The sequence below is a fragment of the Ursus maritimus genome, unplaced genomic scaffold, assembly GCF_017311325.1.
Source record: "Ursus maritimus isolate PB19 unplaced genomic scaffold, ASM1731132v1 scaffold_17, whole genome shotgun sequence".
NCBI classification, from domain to species: Eukaryota; Metazoa; Chordata; class Mammalia; order Carnivora; family Ursidae; genus Ursus; species Ursus maritimus.
The window spans coordinates 47,812,229-47,835,564 of NW_024424119.1; the positions used below are offsets into that span (position 1 = coordinate 47,812,229).

At 44.4% G+C, this 23,336-nt stretch overlaps 1 protein-coding gene across 5 annotated transcripts in view; it reads left to right on the top strand.

Moving 5' to 3' along the window:
• MRRF (mitochondrial ribosome recycling factor) overlaps nucleotides 1-23,336 on the top strand; it is a 52,794-nt gene that overhangs the window by 13,099 nt on the left and 16,359 nt on the right. For 4 of the 5 annotated variants that reach the window (XR_005835240.1, XM_008698809.2, XM_008698808.2 and 1 more), the window contains 2 exons: nucleotides 2,661-2,779; nucleotides 8,573-8,664. Coding sequence is in view for 4 of the 5 variants with exons in the window: in XM_008698809.2 (XP_008697031.1) it covers nucleotides 2,661-2,779; nucleotides 8,573-8,664 (211 nt within the window). In the remaining variant the exon portion in view is untranslated. Of the gene's footprint in view, nucleotides 1-2,660; nucleotides 2,780-8,572; nucleotides 8,665-11,526; nucleotides 11,754-23,336 lie in introns of those variants that run through there. The other variant, XM_008698810.2, reaches the window with a different exon arrangement.

Consider the following 23,336-nt stretch of genomic DNA (forward strand, 5'->3'; position numbering starts at 1 on the left):
TATATAACACTTCTAGGTATACAATCTCACAGTAACTGACATCTTTGGTCTGCTTTTTGCAATTTGTCCTATTTGGCCATTCTTACCCCTTACTGGGAACCAAGTGGCTGCAGACCTGTCCATCTGAGGCATTTCTGTACCCCTGAGCTTGACCAGGAAGATTCCGTTTGGGTTAATAACTTCCTGAAAGTGGCTTTTCTAAGTGGGAAATGTCAGAACTGTCTAGGAGAACTGTTTGCAGATGTGATGGAAGAAGTGAGTTGTCAGCTAATGGTGCAGGCAGGCAGGAAAAATCCAATTGCTGTTAAATTGGCCTTTTGGAAATTGTCATCATCCTAGAGTCAAGCCTGGGACTCTCTCTGAAGGTATCTCTGGGAGCTTGGGCTGCTCCCACTCACATCTTGGTTGGGATCGTTCCTAAGGAAACTAGAAAATATTTCGTGAACTTGTTCTTAAGAAAACCAAGTGAAAAATATACAGCTCCATTTATAAACACCAGCAGAAATATACTGAGTTCAGGGAGACGAGATCCTATGTGAAATCAGAAGACCATTCCGTCATTTGTCAACCTTTGGACTGGGGCATTTCTGCCTTTGCTGACAGTAGAGCGTGCCATTCAATCTCTCCCAACTGTTTATTTTAAACTTGCTTATTATTTTAGGTATGAAACTGATAAAGTGCTTTGTCTCCCCTGTGCTTTCTGGCCTGTTAACATTCTGCAGCCGAAACCAGAGAGCAGTTTGAGAGGAGCTCAGGGAGAAATGTGATACTTAAAATTAGCCAGCAAGCTCCACTCTTGTTGAACTTAAAAAGATGATGGGCCTGGAAAGAGGCTGGGAGTGTAATTTGTTAAATGTTAACCTCTAAGAAAATGAGGGGCAGGAATGAGGCTGAGGGAGATTCTCGCTGGGGACAGATTGAGGGAAAAGGATTTGATGCATTATGTCGATACAGATTTAGGGAACGGGAACCACCACAATTGCATACTGAAAAGCCCGTGTTGCAACTTCTGTGGCAAAGGATCTTATGGCAAATCAGGAAGGCTGAGTTAAGATCCATTTTCAAAAGGCCTCCCGTTGGTATTTCCTCTTTGCCTCCTTCTCTTCAGGGTTATGTTTGTGTAACGTTCTCCATAGAACTTGGGGCCATGAAGAGACTGGGTGAAACTGAACTTAGCCAGTGTTTTGCATGCCAGATTCTTCCATATCCTCTTTCATTACTATCTGAGCCAGCAGGCACTTTTCCTTTCACACCTCCATCCGTCTACCAGCAATTTCTATCTCCAAGGTAGTTGATTGCTTTTATTAGTTGTCTAAAGTACAGATTTACCCATGTGTTTGTTCTTGCCCTCTTCCATTCATTTGTCCATCTGCACACCCATGTAGTCACCAAAACATTATTGAGCACTTATGCTGTGCTGATTAATAGGTGCTGTTAGATACAGAGAGAAAGACATTGTTTCCACTTTCCAAGAGCCTAGAGCCTAATGTGAAGGGATAGACAAGTAAACCAACATGGACAAGACCACGTAGCAGAGCAGAGTGGTGAAGACCATGCCTTCGGAGTTAGCCAGACTAGACTCCATTATTAAGAGTTGTTGTGACCTTGGGCAGGTTACTGTTTGCTCCTCAGTTTCCTCATCTATAAAGTAGTGGAACTATTTCATAGTGTTATTGGGATAATGAAAGCAAAGAAATTCTAGAAAGCATTAAGTACAATGTCTTGCTCATAGGAAATGTTCAGCAAATACTGATTATTATAGTGTATAGGGTCCTTGGGAGCTCATAAGGGTGTTTTAATCTGGTCTAGAAGGTCAGTTAAGATTTCTGAGATTGGATGCTATTATAGCTGAATGATAAAGAATGAGCAGGAGTTATCTGAGCAGAGAAGGGCATTCTCAATAGAAAGAAAGATATATACTCAAAGTCCTGAGGCAAGAGAGAACAGATTGTATTAGAGAAATTGGAAGTAGGTTAGTTTGGTTAAAACTTAGGAGAAAGTCAAGAAATAATTTAACATTTATTGGGCCCTTTTATATGCCAGGACAGTTACAAGTGCTTTCCAGAAACTCTTTCACTGAATCCTCATAACAACCCTATGAGAGAAGTACAATTTTTATGCCCCATTTAGAGATCAGGAAGCAGGTGCCAAAAGGTTGAGGGGATCTGCCCAGGGTCACACAATCAGGAGATGGCAGAGTTGGTATTTGAACCCAGATCATTGGTCTTCAGAGTCATGGAGACTTTTACCATTATACATCCTGGACTCTTCTAGATTGAAGCCAGTGGTATCAACAACCTCCTATCTTGCGACGATATTGAATCTGGTTGAATACTTCTAATCGGATCTTTGGGCCGTAGTAAAGTACTGCATTATTCTAACAACAGCTTGCTGGGACAACACCCAGTTTGTCTAAGAGGACCCCTCCCCACCTTTCTCTTTGTGTCTCAGAAAGAGCCATTTATAGTTGGCCACCCTGATGGATCGTAAGGATGTCCTCATTCTGTCAACATTTCCAAGCTCTTTCCATCATGTGACACTGCTGCTCCTCCGTTGATAAGGGATCTCGGAATATTAGTTGAATCTGAATTAGGTGGGCACTTAGATGTGGGGCTGTTAAAGTCCTTCTGAATTCTAAAACCCTGTGACTTTTCTTCTAGGATCCCTTGATCATATCACTGTGGTAACCGCTGATGGGAAGCTTGCTTTAAACCAGATTGGCCAGATCTCTATGAAGTCGCCACAGCTGATTTTGGTGAATATGGCCAGCTTCCCAGAGGTGAGGTGGCTTTGCCAAAGAGGATTCTTCTTCATGGTCTCTTTTGGAATGGAGGAGGCTGGGTCAGGTCAGGAGGAAGTATTTCCTACAGCTTGGGATGACACAAGAGAGAAGGAATAAAGGGAACATAAGGATTTAAGGAAAAGCTCTCTTCCTGTTTCTAAATTCCTTTTCTGTTGAACTCAAACACTAAAAGGCCAGGCAAGAAATTTGAATACTGAAACAGGCTCCATCTAAGAAAAACAACAGTGGCAATGCAGTGACTGGCACTTAGCCAAATGGAAGGGGCTGGGGTAAGTGGCAGAGCCTGTGCCCAGCTCCTGTGCATTGTTGCCAGGCAGACATGTAGACCTGGTCATCAGTGGTACCAGATATTAAGGTTTTTATTTCTAGAAGAAGCCAGTAACTCAAATTTTTATGTAAGATCTTTGTTAAATGTTGATAACTAATTCACTTTTTTTTTTTTTTTTTTAAAGACTATGAGACAGAACATATTCATGGGCCAGATTTGACCTATGGGTCCCCAGTTAGTGACCTTTGCATTACTATTTGGAGCAGACCCTCCGGAATTTATATTCCTTTCAAAGTGGACTGGTCATTGTAGAATTGCACAGAGCACAGAGCTTCCAAGGTGAAGATGGGTTGCCTTAGATCATTGCAACCTTGAGGCTATGATTTTAAGTCTAGTTGAGGAAGATAAATGGGCTTTTCCATGTTGGTCTGGTAGGAATTGACCTGGATTGGGAGTCCTGGAGAACCTGGAACCCAGTCCCACCTCTCCCCCCAGTTGACCATTTGCTAATCTGTTAATAGGAGGTAAAGGAATCTGAGGTCCCTTCCTATTCCGATGGTCTCTTTTGGTAGTTCTATTCCAGAGACCACAGTGGAACCTGTTGGATTTGACCAGGTGGGTTAGAGATGTGAGTGAGGGAAAGCCCTTACTATGAACACTGTTTCAAATCAGAGGGCTACTGTAACTAGTGTTCTGGGCACACTTGGGGGGGGGCTGTTACCACTCCCCCATTCTATTTTCCATACCGCAGCCAGAGTTAACTTTCAAAAAAATAGATTATGTCATTCCCATGCTTTAAATTTATCAGGGACTTCATGTAAGCTTTAAGAAAAAAAATTGTGGCCTTAGAAGGCTTTGCATTATGCTCTGGCCCCTGCCTGTCTCTAATCTCTGTAGTCTCATGCCACTGATGCCCTTGTATGCCTCTCTAGGCACATTGGCCTTTCAAGTCCTCAAACACACCACACCCTTTGCATCCTCAGGGCCTTTGCATATGTTGTTCCCTTTGCGTGGAACATACTTGTGTGGCTAATTGCTACTCATATTTTGGATCACCGCTTAAATGACACTTTCTCAGGGAAGCCTTCCCTAATGTGCTTAATCTAAATTATTTGTCCAAGCTAACCTCTCTTACATAGCCCACTTCTTTTTCTCCATCGCACTCATCACTAACAGTTAGGCATTTATTTACATCTTTATTTTCCATCTCACCTCTACTAGACTGTAAGCTTGGGCTGTAGGACACATATCTAACTTGTTCATTCTGTGCAGCACCTATCACAGTGCCTGGCACATGGAAGCACTCTGTCAGTTTTCCTCAAGTGCATGAGTACTTGTCATTAGACTGATGGAAGGAGGGCACTCTTTCTTGGTGTTACTGAGAAGCAGAGAAATGGACGAAAAGAGAATAGTCAACTCTTTCCCTTTCTGGCTCCCTCTGAATGGCTGAGGCCTTCTCCCTTGTTCATCTGATCCCATAGGCACCGCGGGCCAATTTAGGGAATAGCCTCCTAATTACACAGCTTGAAGACCTCATCAGGCAGATTGCTTTTCAGAGCCAGCCACTTCTGTTATTAAATGGCAAACGGCATTCGCAGAAGAAGCACCTGATTGGCCACCAGAGCATCTTAAGAGGCAGGAGGAGGTATTAACAGCTTAATTTTTTCTTAGGAAGTTGGAGTATATCTTCGTTTTTAACCACAGCATCTTTGCCATTTCTCTAAGTTGAAATTCTGTGAGTTTTGAAAAAAAAAGAAAACCCTTCATAATCATCTCAGTAGGTACTTTACAAGGACAGAGTGAGGAAGTGTGAGTTACATTGTCTTTTGAATTCCTTTATCTCATCTGGTGTATATATTAAACAAATAGCTCTAACTAAACATTTCCTTCCTCCAGTTTAGAAGCTGTCCATAGAGTACCCAGGTTCATAGCTTCAAAATGCTGAGCTAATCCCCTCTGTGTTTATGTAATTCCTTTCTGTTTCACATGCGGTTGGCTTTCTTTCCAAACCTGAGCATTTCTGTGTCGTGCCTCAGTGACACGATGCAGATTTACATGCATAATCTTTTCAAATGCATTGAGGACAGAAAACTGTGTTGCATTTGTTTAACATGTGTCCTGCTTGATAAATGATACACACAGTTGCTGCCTTCCATAAACTTGCCTGCAGCTAGAGTTAATGATGGGAAAGGAAAGAAGGGAGTAAAAACCACAGCTTGATTTGAACAAGGCAAATGAAAAAAAAGAAAAAATTCCACAGGCTCCACTCTTGCTCTTGTGGAAGGAAGAAAGCTAATGTGTATTGAGTGTCTACTATGTTGCCAGGCATTACTTTCTCCTGTTTTGTTCAGTGATCGACATAGGTCTTTTCTAAGATGAAGCATTATTTATTCCTTTTTACAGATGAGGCTCAGAGAAGTTAAATATCTTCCTCAGGTTCACACATTAGGATAGAGTCAAGATTTAACACGGGTCTGTTTGACACTAAAGCCTGTGTTCCTTTCACCATTCCTACAGTAATTCAACAAACATTTATTGAGTTTCTGCGAGTTATTAGGCTCTATTTGAGGTATTGGGAACTCATTGATTAAGACAGCCAGAGTTCCTGCCTTCATAGACCTTACATGTGAGGGATTCGTTGGGATATAAAGAGAATGGAAGGGTGATAATGAAAATGGCCCTAGCAAAGTTGACTTGAACCCACATTGTCAAAGTTCTTGTTCACCTGTCTGCGAAAGTTTTACCGTCTTTCGTCCTTTAACGTAGATTAGCTTAAGAATAGCCGTAGCAGACACTGCTAATGATCCCGGCACTCTTTCTTACCTGACCCTAGATGGGGTCGACGTGCTTTCTCACACAGTGCTCTGAGCAGCTACAACCAGTTGGTCACTGTTGCTATTTGAGAACAGCCCATTTGCCCTGGGGTACTGGTCAGCATCCCTTCAGGAAGGGAGTGCAGGCCGAAATGGAAGTGCAGTAGAAATATGTGCCTTTTTGTCTGAACCATGAGTAGTTCAGAAGTTATGTCAGAAAAATAGCTGTGATTCCCTGAGTTTCTGTCCTACCATATCAAATGGAAATTTACATATTTAGAATATTTTAGAGGAACTACCTCTTTTAATAGGTTTTTGCAAATGAAACCTCTCTAGATTCACAATTTTTCTGCATATGAAAGGACAGAACAAGTTAAGTATAGTATAAAATTTGCGGGGGGGGGGTTAGATACATGAAGTAAAAGTAAGGAGTTGAGTTTTTCTAACAGATCTAAGCCAGTTCATTAATCTTCCTACTCAGCATACTTTTACGGAGCTCTTACCATGTACCTGGCACTGTAATTATACTGGGAAGATGTACATATTGAGACGTAGCTCCTGCCTGGCTTGGAAGCAGCAGTGCGTGTTCCCGTGCCTATGGGGGAAGGTTGTATGGAAAGACTGGGGACCAGACCGCCAAAGATTGTTGGTGGCAGCAGAATGTTGACAGCTGAGTTCTCGGTCATTCGGTGAGAAGCTTCAGAAGAGGGGGATTCGGAGACTTGAGATCAGGCCACTTCAAAGTAGAGACTCTCCCTTCATTGCTAACTTTGGAAGTGGAGGAAAATTTCATTTCTTTATCCAGCTCTTTTATTTACCTTGACCATTTTCTTTATACACCAGACCAATTCCAAATTATTTTTGGCTACTTTATTTATTTATTTATTTATTTTTAAGATTTTATTTTTAAGTAATCTCTGCACCCAATGTGGGGCTCGAATTTACAACTCTGAGATAAGAGTTGCATGTTCCACCAACTGAGCCAGCCAGGCACCCCTATTTTTGTTTATTTAAAAAAAATCAAATTCCCCGTGCCTTAATTACTAAGTACAGTGAGCTAATAGATCTGGAAGAAAATTCAAAGTAATGTCATTGGCTGGAGAGTTGTGGTGCCTGGAGTCTCCTCCTAACTCTGCCAGTAACCGAAAGTACGTGGGCAAGGTCCTCACTGTCTTGCTCTTGGCTCTGAGGGAAGACTGCATATGTGTGTAGGGTCCTTGTATACATACAGAAGGAACTGTACTTGATGATGTCAGAGATCCCTTCCAGCTCCGGTAGTCTTTGGTAAGAGGTACCATTTTAAGAATGTACTATTTTAAGCAGTGGTCACACTGTTATATTCTGTGTACAGCCTCCTGAAGGGATGATTCATCGGCACGTGGACTTCCGGTTTGTCTTTTTGACCTTATGGTAACACCTTATGTCCCTGTAGAATTAAGGTCACGTTAAGATGAAATGGATAAGCTATTTAGGCGCGATCTCAAAAATCAAAACAAAACCTAGAAAAGTAAAATAGGTGTGCAGTAAACCCCATTCATTAAACCACAAAGTCTAAGAAGGAACTCAAGGCCAAGAATTGGCCCTGTGAATCCAAGTGAAGTAGATTGGCTTTGGTCAAACCTGAACTTCTTTGAAAATGTCAGAGGCCTTTTTTCATGAATTCCGTTGTCATGCCAATGAAAGGAACTTTCTTCCACACTGCTTGATTTTATCCTTTAGGATTTCATAACAGGTGTAGTTGTACTGTCGCTTGAGGTGGTGACCCAGACCTTGGGAAAATCAATGTACCCTTGTGCCACCTAGCCCAGTAAAGAGCAAGACTGTATCAGAGAAGACCCTGAAGGTTGTCAAGCAGGACAGTAGCGCATCAGCTGAGTGATGACATCAACTCAGCCTTTTTTGGAGGATTTGTGCATTCTTACCTTTGTATAGTAAGTTTATATGATAAGGCCCCTTGCCTGGGTGTCATTGTGTGCCAGGTACAGAGCCAGTTGCATTGTTCATGTTATCTCATTTAATCCTCTGTGAGGTCTAGGTACCTTGTGGTCTCAGATTACAACATGGAGACTCAGAGAGGTCAGGATTGTTGCCCCGGGTCACATGGTTAGCGGAGCTAGGATTTGGACTGAGATCTTTCTGACTCCAAAGCCGGTACTGCCTTTCCTAGAGCACATACCAGCAGAGACTCATTGTTCATTCCAAAATGTTGAGTGAGGTTGGTGTGAGTGTAGATGCGAATGAGTTAAATTTATTTACTCATTCCAAATCGGCACTGGTATATTTTGAGTGTAAAATGTCAACTGGAATTTTTAATGTATAAAATCTTTCATCTGTCTTTACACCAGTCTTTGCACAGACCAGCCCCCCTCCCTTGAGGATTTATTGTGGTTTTGATCTGTGTTGCCTCAAACCATTGAAATCTTTTCAAAGAAGCAGAGCTGTTTTCTTTTTCTTTTTTCCTTCTCTTTGCTTTTCCCCCCTCCCGCAGTACACTGGTACCAGGAGTGGACATAGCTTGCTGTTCAGCTTGATCAAAGCACTCTGCACCAATGTAACTTCCTGATCTTACTGGTAACAGAACTAAATGTTTCCATGTTCTGCCAAGATGGGTTGCCAGTTATCGACAGAGGGCTTGCATCTGGTAATAATTATTTACTAATTCTGTTTACCTTTTGATCTGGTTTTCAGTGTACAGCTGCAGCTATCAAAGCTATAAGAGAAAGTGGAATGAATCTGAACCCAGAAGTGGAAGGGACGCTAATTCGAGTACCCATTCCCAAGTAAGTTTGGTTAAAATTCACATATTTTGATGGAATGGGGCACTTGTCCTTGGAAGGAAACCAACATGTCAAGATCCTGTTAGGCCGGTAGCATACCTTGTCTGTACCCTCTATTCTGGCAAACCCCAACATCTTTTGAGATCCAGTTTACTGATTCAGAAATATTTATCGAGTGCCTACTATGTACAAGGGGCTGGAGATGCAGCAATAAACCCGGCAAAGTCCTTGCCTGTGCGTAGCGTACGTTCTGGTTGGGAAGGTCGGACACATAAGTAGCAGAGTCAATCCAGATAATGAAATGCTGTGAGGAAAAGGTGCTGTAACCCAATAAAGCAGCTTGATGAGGGTGATGGTGGAGGGATAACTTTGGCCTGGGAGGACTCTTTAAGGAGGTAAGATTTTTGCTGAGCTGAATGGTGAGGAAGAGCCAGCCTAGGGGAAGAGCTTTTCAGGCAAAGTGAACAGCCAGCACAAAGGCCCCAAATCAGAAGACCTCAACACTTGTGATCTCCAACCCATGCTCCTTGAAAAGTTATTTTTTTATATTAATCCTTGCTTATTGAAAAATTTAGGCAGTAGAGCAGAATGTTGTTAATTATATAAATAGAACTTAGAGTTTTGAGTGACTAAAAATGTATGTTTATTTTTAAACTAAAAAAGAAAAAAAATAACAAGACCTTGGCATGTTTGAGAACGAGAAAGCCAGTGTGTCTGAAGCTCAGAGAGGGTGGGAGACAAAGTGGTAGAAGAGGCTTTTCAGGCTGTGGGAAGACGTGTGGGCTTTCCTCTAATTGAAATGGGAAGCCACTGGAGGAGTTTAAGCACAGGGAGCCGATCTGATGTTGACTTTTTGGGGGTCTCCCTGGCTGTGGACTAACAAACAGAATGTGGGGGGACAGAGTAGACACAAGAACAATCCGGAGTCAACCGTGATGGCCCAGGTGAGGCAGGAATCTTCGCAGGTTCCAGAGCAGTCAGAAGTAGTTTCTCCTTCTGTCATCTCGTCGCCTAATTATCTGTAAGTCCCTCTTCCTGCACAGTGCCTCACCGACAGCAGGTCCCAAATCAGTGTTGAATTAATTCATTCAGTCATTCAACACATACCGATTAAGCGCTAACTACATGCCAGGCACTTTCCTAGTGGCTGAGACATAGCAGTAAACAAAATAAACAACAAAAAGCAGGTGTCCTCCTGGGCTTATCTTCTAGCCGAGTAGGCACAGTAAACAGACAAATCAGTGCATGATGGAATGTCAGGTGATGATACGGACTATGAAAAGGGATAAGCGGGGTAGGGAACCAGGGGGTTTTATTGTAGATAGGAAGGTTCAAAAGGAAGTGATTTTTTTTAAAGACTCATTTATGGGTCACCTGGGTGGCTCAGTTGGTTAAGCGTCTGCCTTCAGCTCAGATCGTGATCCCAGGGTCCTGGGATCGAGCCCTGCGTCAGGCTCCTTGCTCAGTGGGAAGCCTGCTTCTCCTTCTCCCTCTGCTGCTCCCCCTACTTGTGCTCTCTCTGTCATATAAATAAAATAAAAAAAAAAAAAGATTTATTTTAGAGAGAGAGGGCACATGTGAGCAGGGGGAGGGGCAAAGGGAGAGGGAGAGAGAGAATCTCAAGCGGACTCCATGCTGAGCGTGGAGTTCGAAGCCTGAAGTGGGGCTTGATCTCACGACCCTGAGATAGTGACCTGAACTGAGATAAAGAATTGGACAGTTAGGGGCGCCTGGGTGGCACAGCGGTTAAGCGTCTGCCTTCGGCTCAGGGCGTGATCCCGGCGTTATGGGATCGAGCCCCACATCGGGCTTCTCTGATGGGAGCCTGCTTCTTCCTCTCCCACTCCCCCTGCTCGTGTTCCCTCTCTCACTGGCTGTCTCTCTCTCTGTCAAATAAATAAATAAAATCTTTAAAAAAAAAAGAGAATTGGACAGTTAACTGACTGAGCCACCCAGGTGTCCCGAAAGGAAGTGACATTTGAGCAGAGACCTAAGTGTAATGAATGAGTAAAGCCTCCAAGTAACTAGAAGGGAAATAGCCTTTTTATGTCACACATCATCTGGTATTTCTTTACATATATTACCTCACTTCTTACACAATCCCCATTTATTGTAGGTATGGAAATTTAGGCTCAGAGAGGTAAAGTAATATCTCTGAGATCACTCAGCTTATGCTAAAGCTGGGACCTAAACCCAGGTTTCGTTGATTCTAAAGCCTCGTGATGTACCCATGCTAGCAACAAGAATCAATCCCAACACTGAAAGTCCACGGAACTTTTTTCCTGCTTTATGGCCAGAAAACAGCTCTCTTATTCCATTGTGTTCTCAGTATTCTGTAAATCAGAATTAATGCTATGCTTTGAAATTGGGAGCAGTGTGAATTGGGAGCAATGTAACGTTTAAGAACCAAGTAGATCTGGGTTCAAGTCCAGAACCTGTTTGCTCGGTTAGTTCATTAATTTGCGGAGCAAATTTTTACAAATGTATCATGTGTCCTCAGGCTCTGTGCTAGGGGCTGGGGATATATTTTGAACCCGATGTTTGTCTTCATGGAGCTCACAGGCTGTGGCCAGGTCCCTTCTTTATATCATCTGCAGCTTATCTGTGGAATTTATTACTATTACCCACAGTTTACAGATGAAAACACTGAAATTCAAAAGAAATTAAGGGACTTGCCCGAGATCACATGGCCAGTAAGTGGCAGTCAGGATTCGAATCCTCAGTGTTTCTGTTGCTAGAGTACATGTTCTTGATCCTGCACGTCTTTATAGATGGGTAATTCTGGAAAGTGCTAAGTGTGTTCATGGACATCGGACGTAAGACTCGCAAGTGGAATGGATAGTAGTCAGCTGATTTGTTTTTTAGTTCTTGCTATTTTGTCTGTGGAATATTGGAAAAGTCACTTCACCTCCATGAGCTTCAGTTTCGTCGTATACCAGATGAAGAGATTGTTCTCGGTGGCCTGCCACTTTAAAACTTTGTGGATGCTATGAATTTCTGCTGCTAAATGCTCATTGCTGACTTGGATTCTTCTGAGAGTGGCCTGGTTGTGCGTCTTATTCTTTCAAGGATCCAGTCAACGTAATGTGCACCTCCACAGCCCTGCGGGAGTTAATGATCGCCCTCGTGCGTTGTAAGTAAGTTTGAAGGGTCGTTGAGTTTCACTTAATTTTCCAAAGACTTGGGGATCTGTTACATTGTATTTTATATTATTGTATGTTGGTTAATGGGAATAATCTAAGAGAAAGTTGACGGACCGAAACCGTCTGCTCCTGCAACCCTCATTTTTTATATACTTACTTTCCTTTGACAAGGTGGTAAGGTCATGAGGCCCTTTACTGAATTTTACGTTTGGTAGTTTTCCAGATAAAAAATGAATGATCTGTTCTTCATTACGGAGGCTGCGTCATATGAGAGGATAAAGGTCGATGTCGACATGAAGAGGACCAAGGTTTTTATTTGGTTTTGGCAGTGACTTCCTTATGACCGTGGGCACGTCGCCGTAACAGCCTGCTGCCTTCTAGTTCCGGACTTGTAAAATAAGTGAAATAATACATAATGATAGGTAGAGATTTGGTGGGATTAGTAGAGAAAATAGATTAAGTCGTATGATCTCCTTAGAGGAAAGAAGCTATATAAATATAAGATACTGATATTATTTCAGTAAACTTCACTTTCTAGATATACATAATTGTAGTTTAGGAGAGAGGAAGAAGTGAGGAAGGGAACTAACATGTTGAGTACGACTACATCCCAGGGTCTGTCAGGTGCTTGACGTAGACCGGGAAAGTATCATGGTTATATTTCTGCCTTGGTACCACAGAAGCATGTAGTTGAGTTCATCCTGTCCTACCTTTTAGCTGCATGCCAATGGCAACTGTCCCCACTTCTCTGAGTCTCAGGGGGGTCATCTGTGAAATATTCACAGGATCTGCCTTCTGTGATTACTGGCAGATTTCAGTGAGATAGTATACCCAAAGATTTTGATGCTTAGCTAGTACCCAGTGAATGCTAGCAAATGTTCCTCCATTCCCTTTCATAAATAGGCAGAAGCACTGTTCCCTTTTAAGGATGAGGAAGCTGAGATCCAGAGAAGTGGGGCGTTGGTTCCGGGTCAGATAGCTGGTAATTGGCAAAGCTGTGAGGAGGAAAATAATGCGCTAAAGCCTCTGTTAGGAGGGTGGGAGGTGTGAGGGAACCAGAAGCATACATTCCTAGGAGCGGATTCTGATTATAAAATTTCAAGTTTAGTTCTAGGAAATTTGCCTTTCGTGATCGATCTTGATTCTTCCTCCGCCTAATGATCAGTCTCCAAGTTTTCTGGCCTTGACTCTGGCTGCCCAGAGCGAGGTTTTATTTGCAGTTGCCCTGGATCTCGGCTACAAGATCTTGGCTGCACCTCGTCCTCACTATACTCCTCTGATTCTTCTATTCTTATTTAAATGAGTCTACTGAGTCTGTGACTCTTACTAGAATCTGCCTCTGATCCTTTTGGGAAATAGGGGGAAGATAAATCCAAGATCGACAACAGGTCAGACTTGGAGCCCTCTCTGGCGGCCTCTGGGAATCCAGCCCCATGTGGCTGTGCACAGACTCTTCTCGTGGCTGTCCTCAGTCCGGTACCGCGGAGCCTCCGACGCTGGCTTCTGTCTGTGCCCACGGGCAGTGTGTGCAGCTTTTGTTTTCTCGCCTGGCCAGGGTTCTTTCATTGAGAGAAGTCAGCCTACCGGATAGATCATTGCTGTTCATGGTTCAGAGTCAGTGAAATCGTTCCTTCTACTTTTTCTTTCCTATTTATGTAGTCACATTTAGGGTACTGTTTATTAATCACTTGCTCTGCAGGTGTAGTGCCTGACAGGGTGCTGTGCTGAGCGCCTTATAGTTTCTCCCCAAATTCTCACAACAACTCCGATGAAGTCGGAGACTTCTTCTGCCCGTTTGATCGGTGAGTTGCCTGAAGCTCACGGACGTGAACACCCGTCCTCATAAAGCTACTGAGTGGCAGAAGCAGGATTAGAACTCATGTCTTTTGTACTCCCCTTCTCCCTGTTCTGGTCTCCTGATGGCAGGTCTCTCTGGAATATTACTCTTTCACTTCATTGGGTGAAGTGATCAGGGACCCTGAAAGGTTTTGAGCAGGAGATCCTTTTCATCAGGCCAGATTTCTGCCCCGACCCATTCGCATCTTTATTATGCCCCCAAACAGGCACACAAACACACATTCCATTGCTCATCGTTTCACCCAATTTCAATGAGAAATCCACACAGAGTGGAATGAGGCTGCTTGTTGGAGAGCACTGACCTCATGTCTGCCTTTAAAGAAACCTGTGAGGAATCATGAATTCACTGAAGAAATAAAAGTATGTGTGATTGACTCACTCCCTGCTGAGGTTGCATTCTTCCTTGATTGTCCCCCTCTGTCGTTATTTTTCATCAATGTCCGCATTGATTTTATTTTAAGTAGAATTAAAGAAAAAATTAAAATACCTCCATCCTGTTCTCCATGGGGAACCACTCTTAGCACCTTGATTTTCGAGACTTTTTTCTATGCAGATTCAAACACGTGTCTCTATCTCCTCCATTTTTCTTGTAATGGTAAGGGATTAAATTACATATACTGTTCCGCACTTGTTTTTTTTAACTTAACAATGTGTCATTACTCTCTGATGAGAATTCTTCCACACTCTTTTTAAAGGATGCAGAGCGGTTGCGTTTTACACACAGCATTAGCTAGTTTGCAGTTGTTGAATGTGTTGGTTGTTGAAAGTTTTTCTCTTTTACTAACAGGGTCATAAGGCTCTTCAGGGTTTGCTTCCGGTTCTCCTGGGCGTAGGAAGTGGTAGGGTGGGGGGACTGTAATTGGGAAACAAGGGAACAGGGGGAGCTTGGTGTGGCTGTTGCTGCTTGATTGTCTCAGTGCTCGTTTGCAACAGTGTGCTGCATATTGCCGAGCTTCTTAGTGACGAGGACATTTCAGAGCCAGATGGCCTTCTGCAGCACACCCAAGTGACCCCTCCAGGGTTGCTCAGATCCCAACTGCTTTACTCAGTCTATTGATTAAAATGTTAAATTCATCCCAAAACACCGTCATAGAAATTTCCAGAATAATGTTTGACCAAATATCTGGGCATCCTATGGCCTAGTTAAATAGATGCATAAAATTCACCGTCATAGTTTTATAGACCACGATAAGGATTTTAGCTTTTGGTTGGAATGAAATGGGAAGTCACGGGAGGGTTTTGAGCTAGGGAGTGACATGATCTGAGTTAGGTTTTGAAAGGATCATACTGGTTGCTATTTTGAGAATTCTGCTCTAGAAGGCAAGGGTGAAAGCAGGCATGGTGATGGCCTGGATAGCTTAGTAATGGTGGAGTTGGTAAGAAATGGCTGAATTCCGGATGCGTTCCAAAGAAAAGGCTGCCAGGATTTGCTGGTGGGTTGGTTGTGAATTTAGAAAGAGAGGACTCAAAGAGGCCTCCAAGGTTTTTGGTCTGAGCACCTGGAAGGAATGGAAGTGCCACTCACTAACAGGGTAGACTGTGGGAGGGCAAGTTGGGTGTAAGCGAAAAACAGGTTTTGTACATGCTCATTTTGAGATCTGTGGGATATCTAAGTGGAAAGTCAAGTAGGCTGTTTGATCTGTAAGTTTAGAGTTCAGAGGACAGGTGTGGACCAGAGAAATCTGGGAGACGCGAACCTATAGAGGAGGCTGTGAAATACCTTAGGTGAGATGATTTTATGGAGTAAGGTAGATCCTGAAGAGAAGGGTGGCTATGGTCTTGATGCTCCACTTCAAGATTGATGGGTCAGGGAGGTGAGGAGAAGCCAGCAAAGGAGACTGAGACCAAGTGGCTAGAGAGCCAGGAGGACATGGGTCTGGGAAACTGAGCAAAGCGTTTTAAAAGGGAGGGGGGGGGAGTCATTGGCTGTGCTGAACATGGCCGGTGAGTCCAAGGAAAAGGTCTGAGAATGATCACTGGTTTTAGCAACCTGATTTATCCACCACTAGATCTCTAGGTATAAAAGAAAGCACAAGGGCTTTGGGGTTCAGATCCCTGTTCTGTCACTCTGGGTAGGTCAGCTTGGGTCCTATGAGAAACAGATGCCAGGACCGACTCAGATGTGCAAGCGGTTTATGGGAGGAAATGCCCGTGAAAGAGACAGAGAGCAGGTCTGCCACCACTGAAGAAAGGAAGAGAGGGGGAGTGGGTGGGAGGAGACTCACCCTGCAGTGCACCTCTGAGAAAGTCACCCAGGCTGAAGGCGTTCCTGAGCAGATTGCCCGTTAAAGGAGCCCCTCTGTCATGTATGGCCAGTGCCTAGCAGTCTGGGGAATGTGCCCATTGCTTAATTATTAGAAGCTTTGGCTTCCTTATCTGTAAAATGGGTATAATTTCTATGGTTGGGAGGGGTAATGGGATATCATATGCGGTGCTCTTAGTGTGGGGCTTGGCATCTCATAGGTACCTAATCAATTTTAATTCCTGTATCTTACAGTATTTGGCATTATCTAATTCTCCTGGTGAAAGAGTTCTTGGAAACATTCTTTTTCTGATTATTTGGAAGTAAAGCCAGTGATATATTACTTCTGTTTAGTGATTGCTGTTTTAGTCCTTAACTCTCTTCCTCTTGCTCACTAACTCCCTCCCCCAACCTCGTGTTCAATTTTTTCTATCTTTTCCCCCATTTTTTGGGGGGGAGGAGCTGAGTCATGATGTTGTAATTATCTCGGAATTTCAGTTGCTCAGGAATACTATAGTTTGATTGTTAATGAGCAATCAGTTTGTTCTTTGAATGTGAATTATAATGAAGAAGACCTCCTAGAAAGTATATCCCAAATAAGAAAATCGAAGACCAGTCCTGGCTGTGGTCTGAGATTTGCTTTGTGTTTCTGGTGAGCAGAGGGACCTTGGCTCTTCTTAATAACCTCAGCCCACTGAGCTGCTTGGCCGGGCCTCCCAACTGTCAGACAGTTGCCGTCGTCAGCTCCCACTTTTCCTCCGGGCATCGTTGGGGGTGATAGACCTTATGCCCAGGCTAGGCTCCTTCCCTCAGACTTTGTTCCGAGGTGACAGCTTGGAGGAGAATTCTCTTAGGATCAGACCAGGCTGTTTCACCAGATTCCAGTAAAAAGCCCTGTGTTACAGTTCTCCTAAGCCTGAATTCCCTTTCCCAAGTGCTTTTCCCCCACTATATCCTGACGAATGGTTTCTCATGAACGATGACCAGGTTTTTCCCGGGGAGAGCAAGCTGGGTAAGGCAAAGTAGGGTGGTCCCCAGGCTGAGTTAACTAGCGGCGGGGAGCTGCAGTGCAACCAGGGAAAGGCAGCACTGAAAGCTGGGGGAGCTGAGGTTACTGTCAGAAAAACCGTGAAAAGGAAACCAATAAAGAGAGTTATGTGACCTGACATTAGTTATTTCAGTTCTCTTAGTCTCGATGTCCTCATCGTAGAATGGGATAATAGCCACATTAACTTTGGAGCAGATGTATTGGGAGACACTCCTGAGAAGAATAAAGGGGAGGGGAAGCCAGAGTAGAGGGGAGAGTCTTTGGACCGTGACATAGGCCTGACACCCGTCAGGAGAGGAAAGAAAGTCAGGCAGTGAGAGTGAATGTTAGTGTTTAAGTGGTTGCTGTCTGACAGAGTAGCTGTTGTCACAGAGCATCCCTGTGACCTTCCCCGCTGGTGATTGTGAACTGTTGCCGGGAGCAGTATCAGCACTGCCAGTCCCCAGGTGAGGAAACAGGCATGGGCCTCCTGTCCTTACGCTTTCTGTCCAGGAGACGAGCACTGTTCAATGACAAGAACCAGAGAGGCACAGGACCCTCTTAAACAGCTTTTTTTTTTTTTTTTAAGATTTTATTTATTCATTTGACAGAGACAGCCAGTGAGAGAGGGAACACAAGCAGGGGGAGTGGGAGAGGAAGAAGCAGGCTCCCAGCAGAGGAGCTCGATGTGGGGCTCGATCCCAGAACGCCGGGATCACGCCCTAAGCCGAAGGCAGACGCTTAACGACTGTGCCACCCAGGTGCCCCATAAACAGCTTTATTGAGATATAATTCACCCACTTAAACTGTGTTCAGTGGTTTTTGATGTATTCAGAGAGTTGTGCCACCATCACCACAATCAATTTTAGGACATTTTTCATCACCCCAAAAAGAAACTCTGTACCCGCTAGCAGTCACTCCCAGCTCAATTCTCTAACTGCCCCGCCCCACTTGGGATTGCTGTAGCAACCACCAATCTGCTTTCTGTCTCTATGGTTTTCCCTGTTCGGAGCATTTCATGGAAATGCAATCACACATTATGTGGTCTTTTGTGACTGGCTTTTTTCCCCTTAGCATAATGTTTTCACATTCATCCATGTTCTAGCATGTATAAGTACTTCATTCTTTGTATTGCCAAATAGTATTCCATTGTAGGGGCATAGACCACATTTTATTTATCCATCCAGAAGTTGATGAACATTCTAGTTGTTTCCACTCTTTGGCCGTTAGGAATAATGCTGCTGCTATGAACGTCATTGCACACACTTTTGCATAAACATATTTTCAGGTCTCTTGGGTATATACGTAAGAGTGGAGTTGCTGGGTCATATAACAGCTCTTTTTTAACTTTTGAGGGTCTGCCAGACTTTTCCACGGGGGCTGCACATTTTACATGCCCACCAGTAACGTATAAGGCTTCCAATTTCTCCATCTCCTTGCCAACACTTGTTTTAGCTCATTGTTATTGTTACCACCATCCTAGTGAGTATGCTGTGCTGTATCAGGATAGTTTTGATTTGTGTTTCCCTCATGACTGCTGCTGCTGAGCGTCTTCTCATGTGCTCGTCTGGCGTGTGTTTATCTTCAGAACAATGTCTGTTGAAGTTCTTTACCCAATTTTTACTTGAGGTGTTTGTCCTTTTGTTGAGTTGTAAGAGTTCTTTATATATTCTGGATACTAGACGTCTAGAAACGTAATTTTCATCTCTTAATTGTCAGAAGGGGACACATTTATTGCGAAAACTCAAATCCTATAGAAAAATAAAAAGTTCTTTTATTTGCCCAAATATTCTTCCATGAAGTAACTTGATGAGTTTGGTATCCTTCCAAATTGTAAAAGATGCATATACATTATATATATATATATTTACGTTTATGTAAGTGGGATTGAATATCTGCCTCTTTCTTTCTTTCTTTCTTTCTTTCTTTCTTTCTTTCTTTCTTTCTTTTCATCATGCCTGTGTACATCTCTTTATGGTGATCTCATTGTTTTTGCCGCTGCAGAGAAATACCTTTTTGAGATGGGTATAATACAGATAAGGAAACTGGAGCATCAGAAAGTTTAATTTGTTCAAGGTCACAGATTAGTAAGTAGAGAGTCATTATTCTAATTGAATCTGTCTGCTTCCAGAACCCATGTTCTTGCCACGCTGTCATGTTGCTCGTCGGGCTGCCGACCTGGAACCCATCTTCCAGCTCTGTGGCCTCCTCTTCTAGCTGCTTAGTGCCTTGTGGACTTTGTACCCGAGTAGTGTGTCTGATGTGTGCATTCCGGGAAACACCCTTTTCTTATGTACACCACACGCGAGCAGACCTCCAGCGGTGCCAAAAGGGAAACAAGTGAGAGAAGAAGGCCTAAGGACCTCACTGGGGCTGGGGTAGCCACACACTGCATTTGAGCAACCGCAGCTGCTTTTCCAGCCCTTTCTTGCTTACCGCCTGCCTGCCACCGCCACTTGCTCGGGGCCACTCGTTCTGCTGGCTGGGTTCCAGTCCCTTGTTGCTTCCTGCCTTCCAGGCCCTCGAGGGCCTCCGTACACTGTTAGGGTGCCTGCCTCCTCCCCTGCGGCGTGGCTTCCCACCCAAGCCTGCAGCTTTTTAGGCGCGCCTCCTTACTATTTCAGGATCCACGTGTGTGAAACAGGGGCTCCCTCCCAGCACATAGGTTCTGGTTGAAACACTTAAGAAAGTGCGATCAGGAATCAAGAGTGGAGCACGGGCAGAGGAGAAAGTGCCACCAACACCTGTGCGAAAGCTGCACCCCAGAGGGCAGGCTCCTCTCCTCTGTCCCCCTCCTCTGTCCTCCCTGCTTTGTGTCCTGCACCCGTCTACAGAATGTGGCAGCTGACTGCTGTAGGTAGATCACTTTTCCACTGTGGTCCTCTGTAGATTCCCTTTCTCCTTTCTCCGCATTGCACTTGGACTTGTAGGAGAGCTGGAGGAGTGGTAATGAACTGTATATCTAAGTGGGCCTTAATGTAAGAGCAGTGCTGTTCTTATCACTTCCACTAGAAAGAAGAGCTACTTCGGTTTGTCCAGCACCAGCAAGGGAGGTCTAGAATGCAAGGGTCAGCCACACGGGGCTCACATCCCAGGTCTACCAGGCCTTGTGGCCTGCACAGGGTACTTGATCTGTCTGAGCCTCCCTTTTCTTATCTGTGAAATCCAGATAATAGGGTCACTATGTCATAGGAGTGTTGTGAGGATACACGGAGCTAATGCACGGAGAGTGCATCAGCTCAGGCCCTGGCATGGGGAAAGAGCTCTGCAGACATTAGGTATCATTATTATTGAAGGGGAGCAGATGGCATGCAAGTCAGATGTCTGGGTAAACGCAAGCGGGCCCTTAGTGTGACAATATTTAGATTCTTCCGTATTTCATTGTGGTGTTTTATTTTCTTCATAGCACTCACATTTCATTTTATATACTTACTCGTTTCTCTCTTTCACTATAACATGGATAGGAGTTACTCTATCAGTTTTGTTCATGGCTGTATCCCTAGCCCTGGAATAGAGCCTTGCATGTAGTAAAAATGCAAAAATGCCATCAGTGTTTATGGAATAAATGAATACAAGCACTTACTGTATGCTCACTGCTATACTAGATGCTATTTGTATTCACTAATATAGTCATAACAGTCCTTTGAGGCAGGTATATTATTACCCCTCTTTTACAGCTGAAGAAGCTGAGTCCTAGGGGAATGGGGTTCCTTGTGCCCAGAGTCACACAGTTAGTAAGTGGAAAAGCAGGCAGTCTTTCTCAGAGCCAGGGCTTGGACCCCCTTCTGCTGTGCTCTCCATTAGCAGGAGACAGTATTTTTATTACTGATAGCATTGGTAGCTTTTAAATAGTTAATATGTACATAGGCAGAGTCCTTTAACCATCTGCTCATTTGCTCCTAACACTCACTGTGGAAGAAGCGTGACATATTTATTACCCCCCCTTCATTTGACGGCTGAGGAAATATTAACAGATAATATTTATTGAGCACATTACTATGTGCCACACATGTATTAACTTTGGATCCTTACAACAGTCCCATTAAGTTAATGGTGTTATACACATTTGACAGATGGAAAAACTGAGGCAAAGAGGTAAAATTACCTGCCCAGGGCCACACGGCTAAGACATGAGAGATCTGAGCCTCAAACCCCAGTAGTCTGGCTTCAGGGACTGTTCTCCCAAGTGCTTTGCTAGATGTCTTCCCAATTCAGAGAGGACAAGTTACTTGTGCCCAGTCACCCAGCTCGTAGGGGGCAGAGCCGGGATTGGAAACCAAGTCTGCCTTCACCACCAAACCTCTGTTCTTTCTCCTGTACATGAGATCTGAGGGAAGTTACCTGCACTCATCTTTGGACGTGGGTTTCCGTCCTGCTCCAATGATAGGGAAGAAGTCAGCTGACTTCATCAAGGTCACTCTGCTAAGAACGTGGAGATGTGAGCCCTGACCTCAGCCTCCTTTATCTCTCCATCCTGCTGGGCTGTATTTCAGCATGATGTGTCTGGCTTAGCCAGGCCGTTTAGAGTCACAGGACCGTCGTCTGAAAGCAGTGGCCAGTTCTGTCCCTAGAGAGAACTAAAGTGACTGCGGGTAGTAGAAGTGCCTACAAAGTGTGGGTATGATTTCCTTTGGGCTAAAGGGACACCTAATGTCTTTATGAGACATTAGTATGTGTACAACAGGCTGGTGAGCTGGGGGTGGTGGGGGTGAGGAAAGAGGGGAGGGGGAAATTGTATACCTAGAAGCATAGGAAGTCTGGCTGGGCTACACAAACAAAAACATTTCCTTCAGGGCCAGTGGCCCCAAGGCAGCGGGCAGCGCCCGCCAGCGAACAATGAAGTCGGGCATGTGTCTGCTGCTGATTGCAGGCTGATGCTCCTACTGGGGGGAAGTGTCCCAGAAGCCGGCGAGGAGGTGGCAAGCTTTGGCTCCGTGGAGCTGTCAGAGATGTGTTTTGATGGGACGTTCCCTGGAAGTGCAGCTTCCTTCTCCCGCAGCCTGTGCCCCTCAGCTGCTGGAGGAGAGTGCATGCCTCCACCGTCCCCACCACCCGCTCTCCTCTGTCCCCATTCTTTCCCTCTCTGCTTACCATCCACTCAGCAGCCCGAGCTCAAGCCACTAAATGCTTTTGACGCTTTTCTCCCTCGCCATTCACTTCCTGTTAGTATCCCCAAGCCCGGGAGAGCCTGTGGTAAGAGCCTGTGGTAAAGAACGCGGCCACCCGGCAGGGAGCTGCTGTAGTGCGCACACGGCGGCGTGCCAAGCCCCTACCACCACCGTTTCATCGAATACTGGCTTCTGCCCCCTCAGTGACATTCTTGCTGCCACTTGATACACGAAGAACCAGTTTGGAGAAGTTGAATAGCATGCTTACAGTTCTGAAGCTAAGAAGTAGCAGAGCGGGGCGATTCCAACTTAGGTCTGCTTGGCTTTGCAGCATGTTTTTTCCACCTTTTAAAGTCCCCTCTAAGTAACCAACGATCCTTTTGAAGTTGAGTGTCTGACATATCATAACTGGGTTTTACTGTAACTGCCCACGCTGAGCATAGCTTCCTCTGATATACACCTGGTGAATAGCTTTGTACATGTGTCCCATTCTCAGTGAAACAATAGGAAGTATCGTTGCAGTCTGGGGGATTCTCTGCTGTGTGAGTTACCATCAGGGCATGCCCTCTGCTTATTGTTCATGGGAACATGCTCAAGGAATTTTGCAGGAAGGCCCCCATCCAGGATGTTACTGGAAGACCTGCCTGGTAGAGTATGTACAAACAAAGTGTGACCCTGCCAGCTCAGCCAAAACCCCGGCCTTATGCTGGGAGGCTCTCTGACCCTAGCGGAAAAGGCTGCTGTCTTCATCATCCAGCCAAGAAGCTGTTACAGGGCGGGTCCACAGCTTCCCATCTGCCTGCCCAGCGGCTCTTGGGTAGACTTTGGCCAGGAGCTTAGATCTCGTTTGTGCATTGCTATCTACGCAAAATACAAATCCGATCATGTTTCCTGGGCCTCACTCAAACTCACGGAACTCCATGTTGTTCTTAGGAACAGTCTGCTAGGACTCTTTTAAACTTTTTTATTGTGGTAAGATATACATAAAAAAATTTACCATTATTTAAAAATGTATGGTTCAGTGACATTGAGTACATTTACATTGTTGTGCAACCATCTCCAGAACCCTTTTTCATTTTGCAAAACTAAAAGTCTATACCCATTAAACAGTAACTTCCCATCCCTTAACCCCCCAGTGAGCCCCAGGAAATTGCTATTCTGCTTTCTGTCCCTATGAACTTGACTATTCTAGGTACTTCGTAGAAAGTGGAATTCTACTGTATTTGTCCTTTTGAGTCTGGGTTATCTCACTTAGCATAATGTTTTCGGGATTCATCCACACTATCGCATGTGTCAGA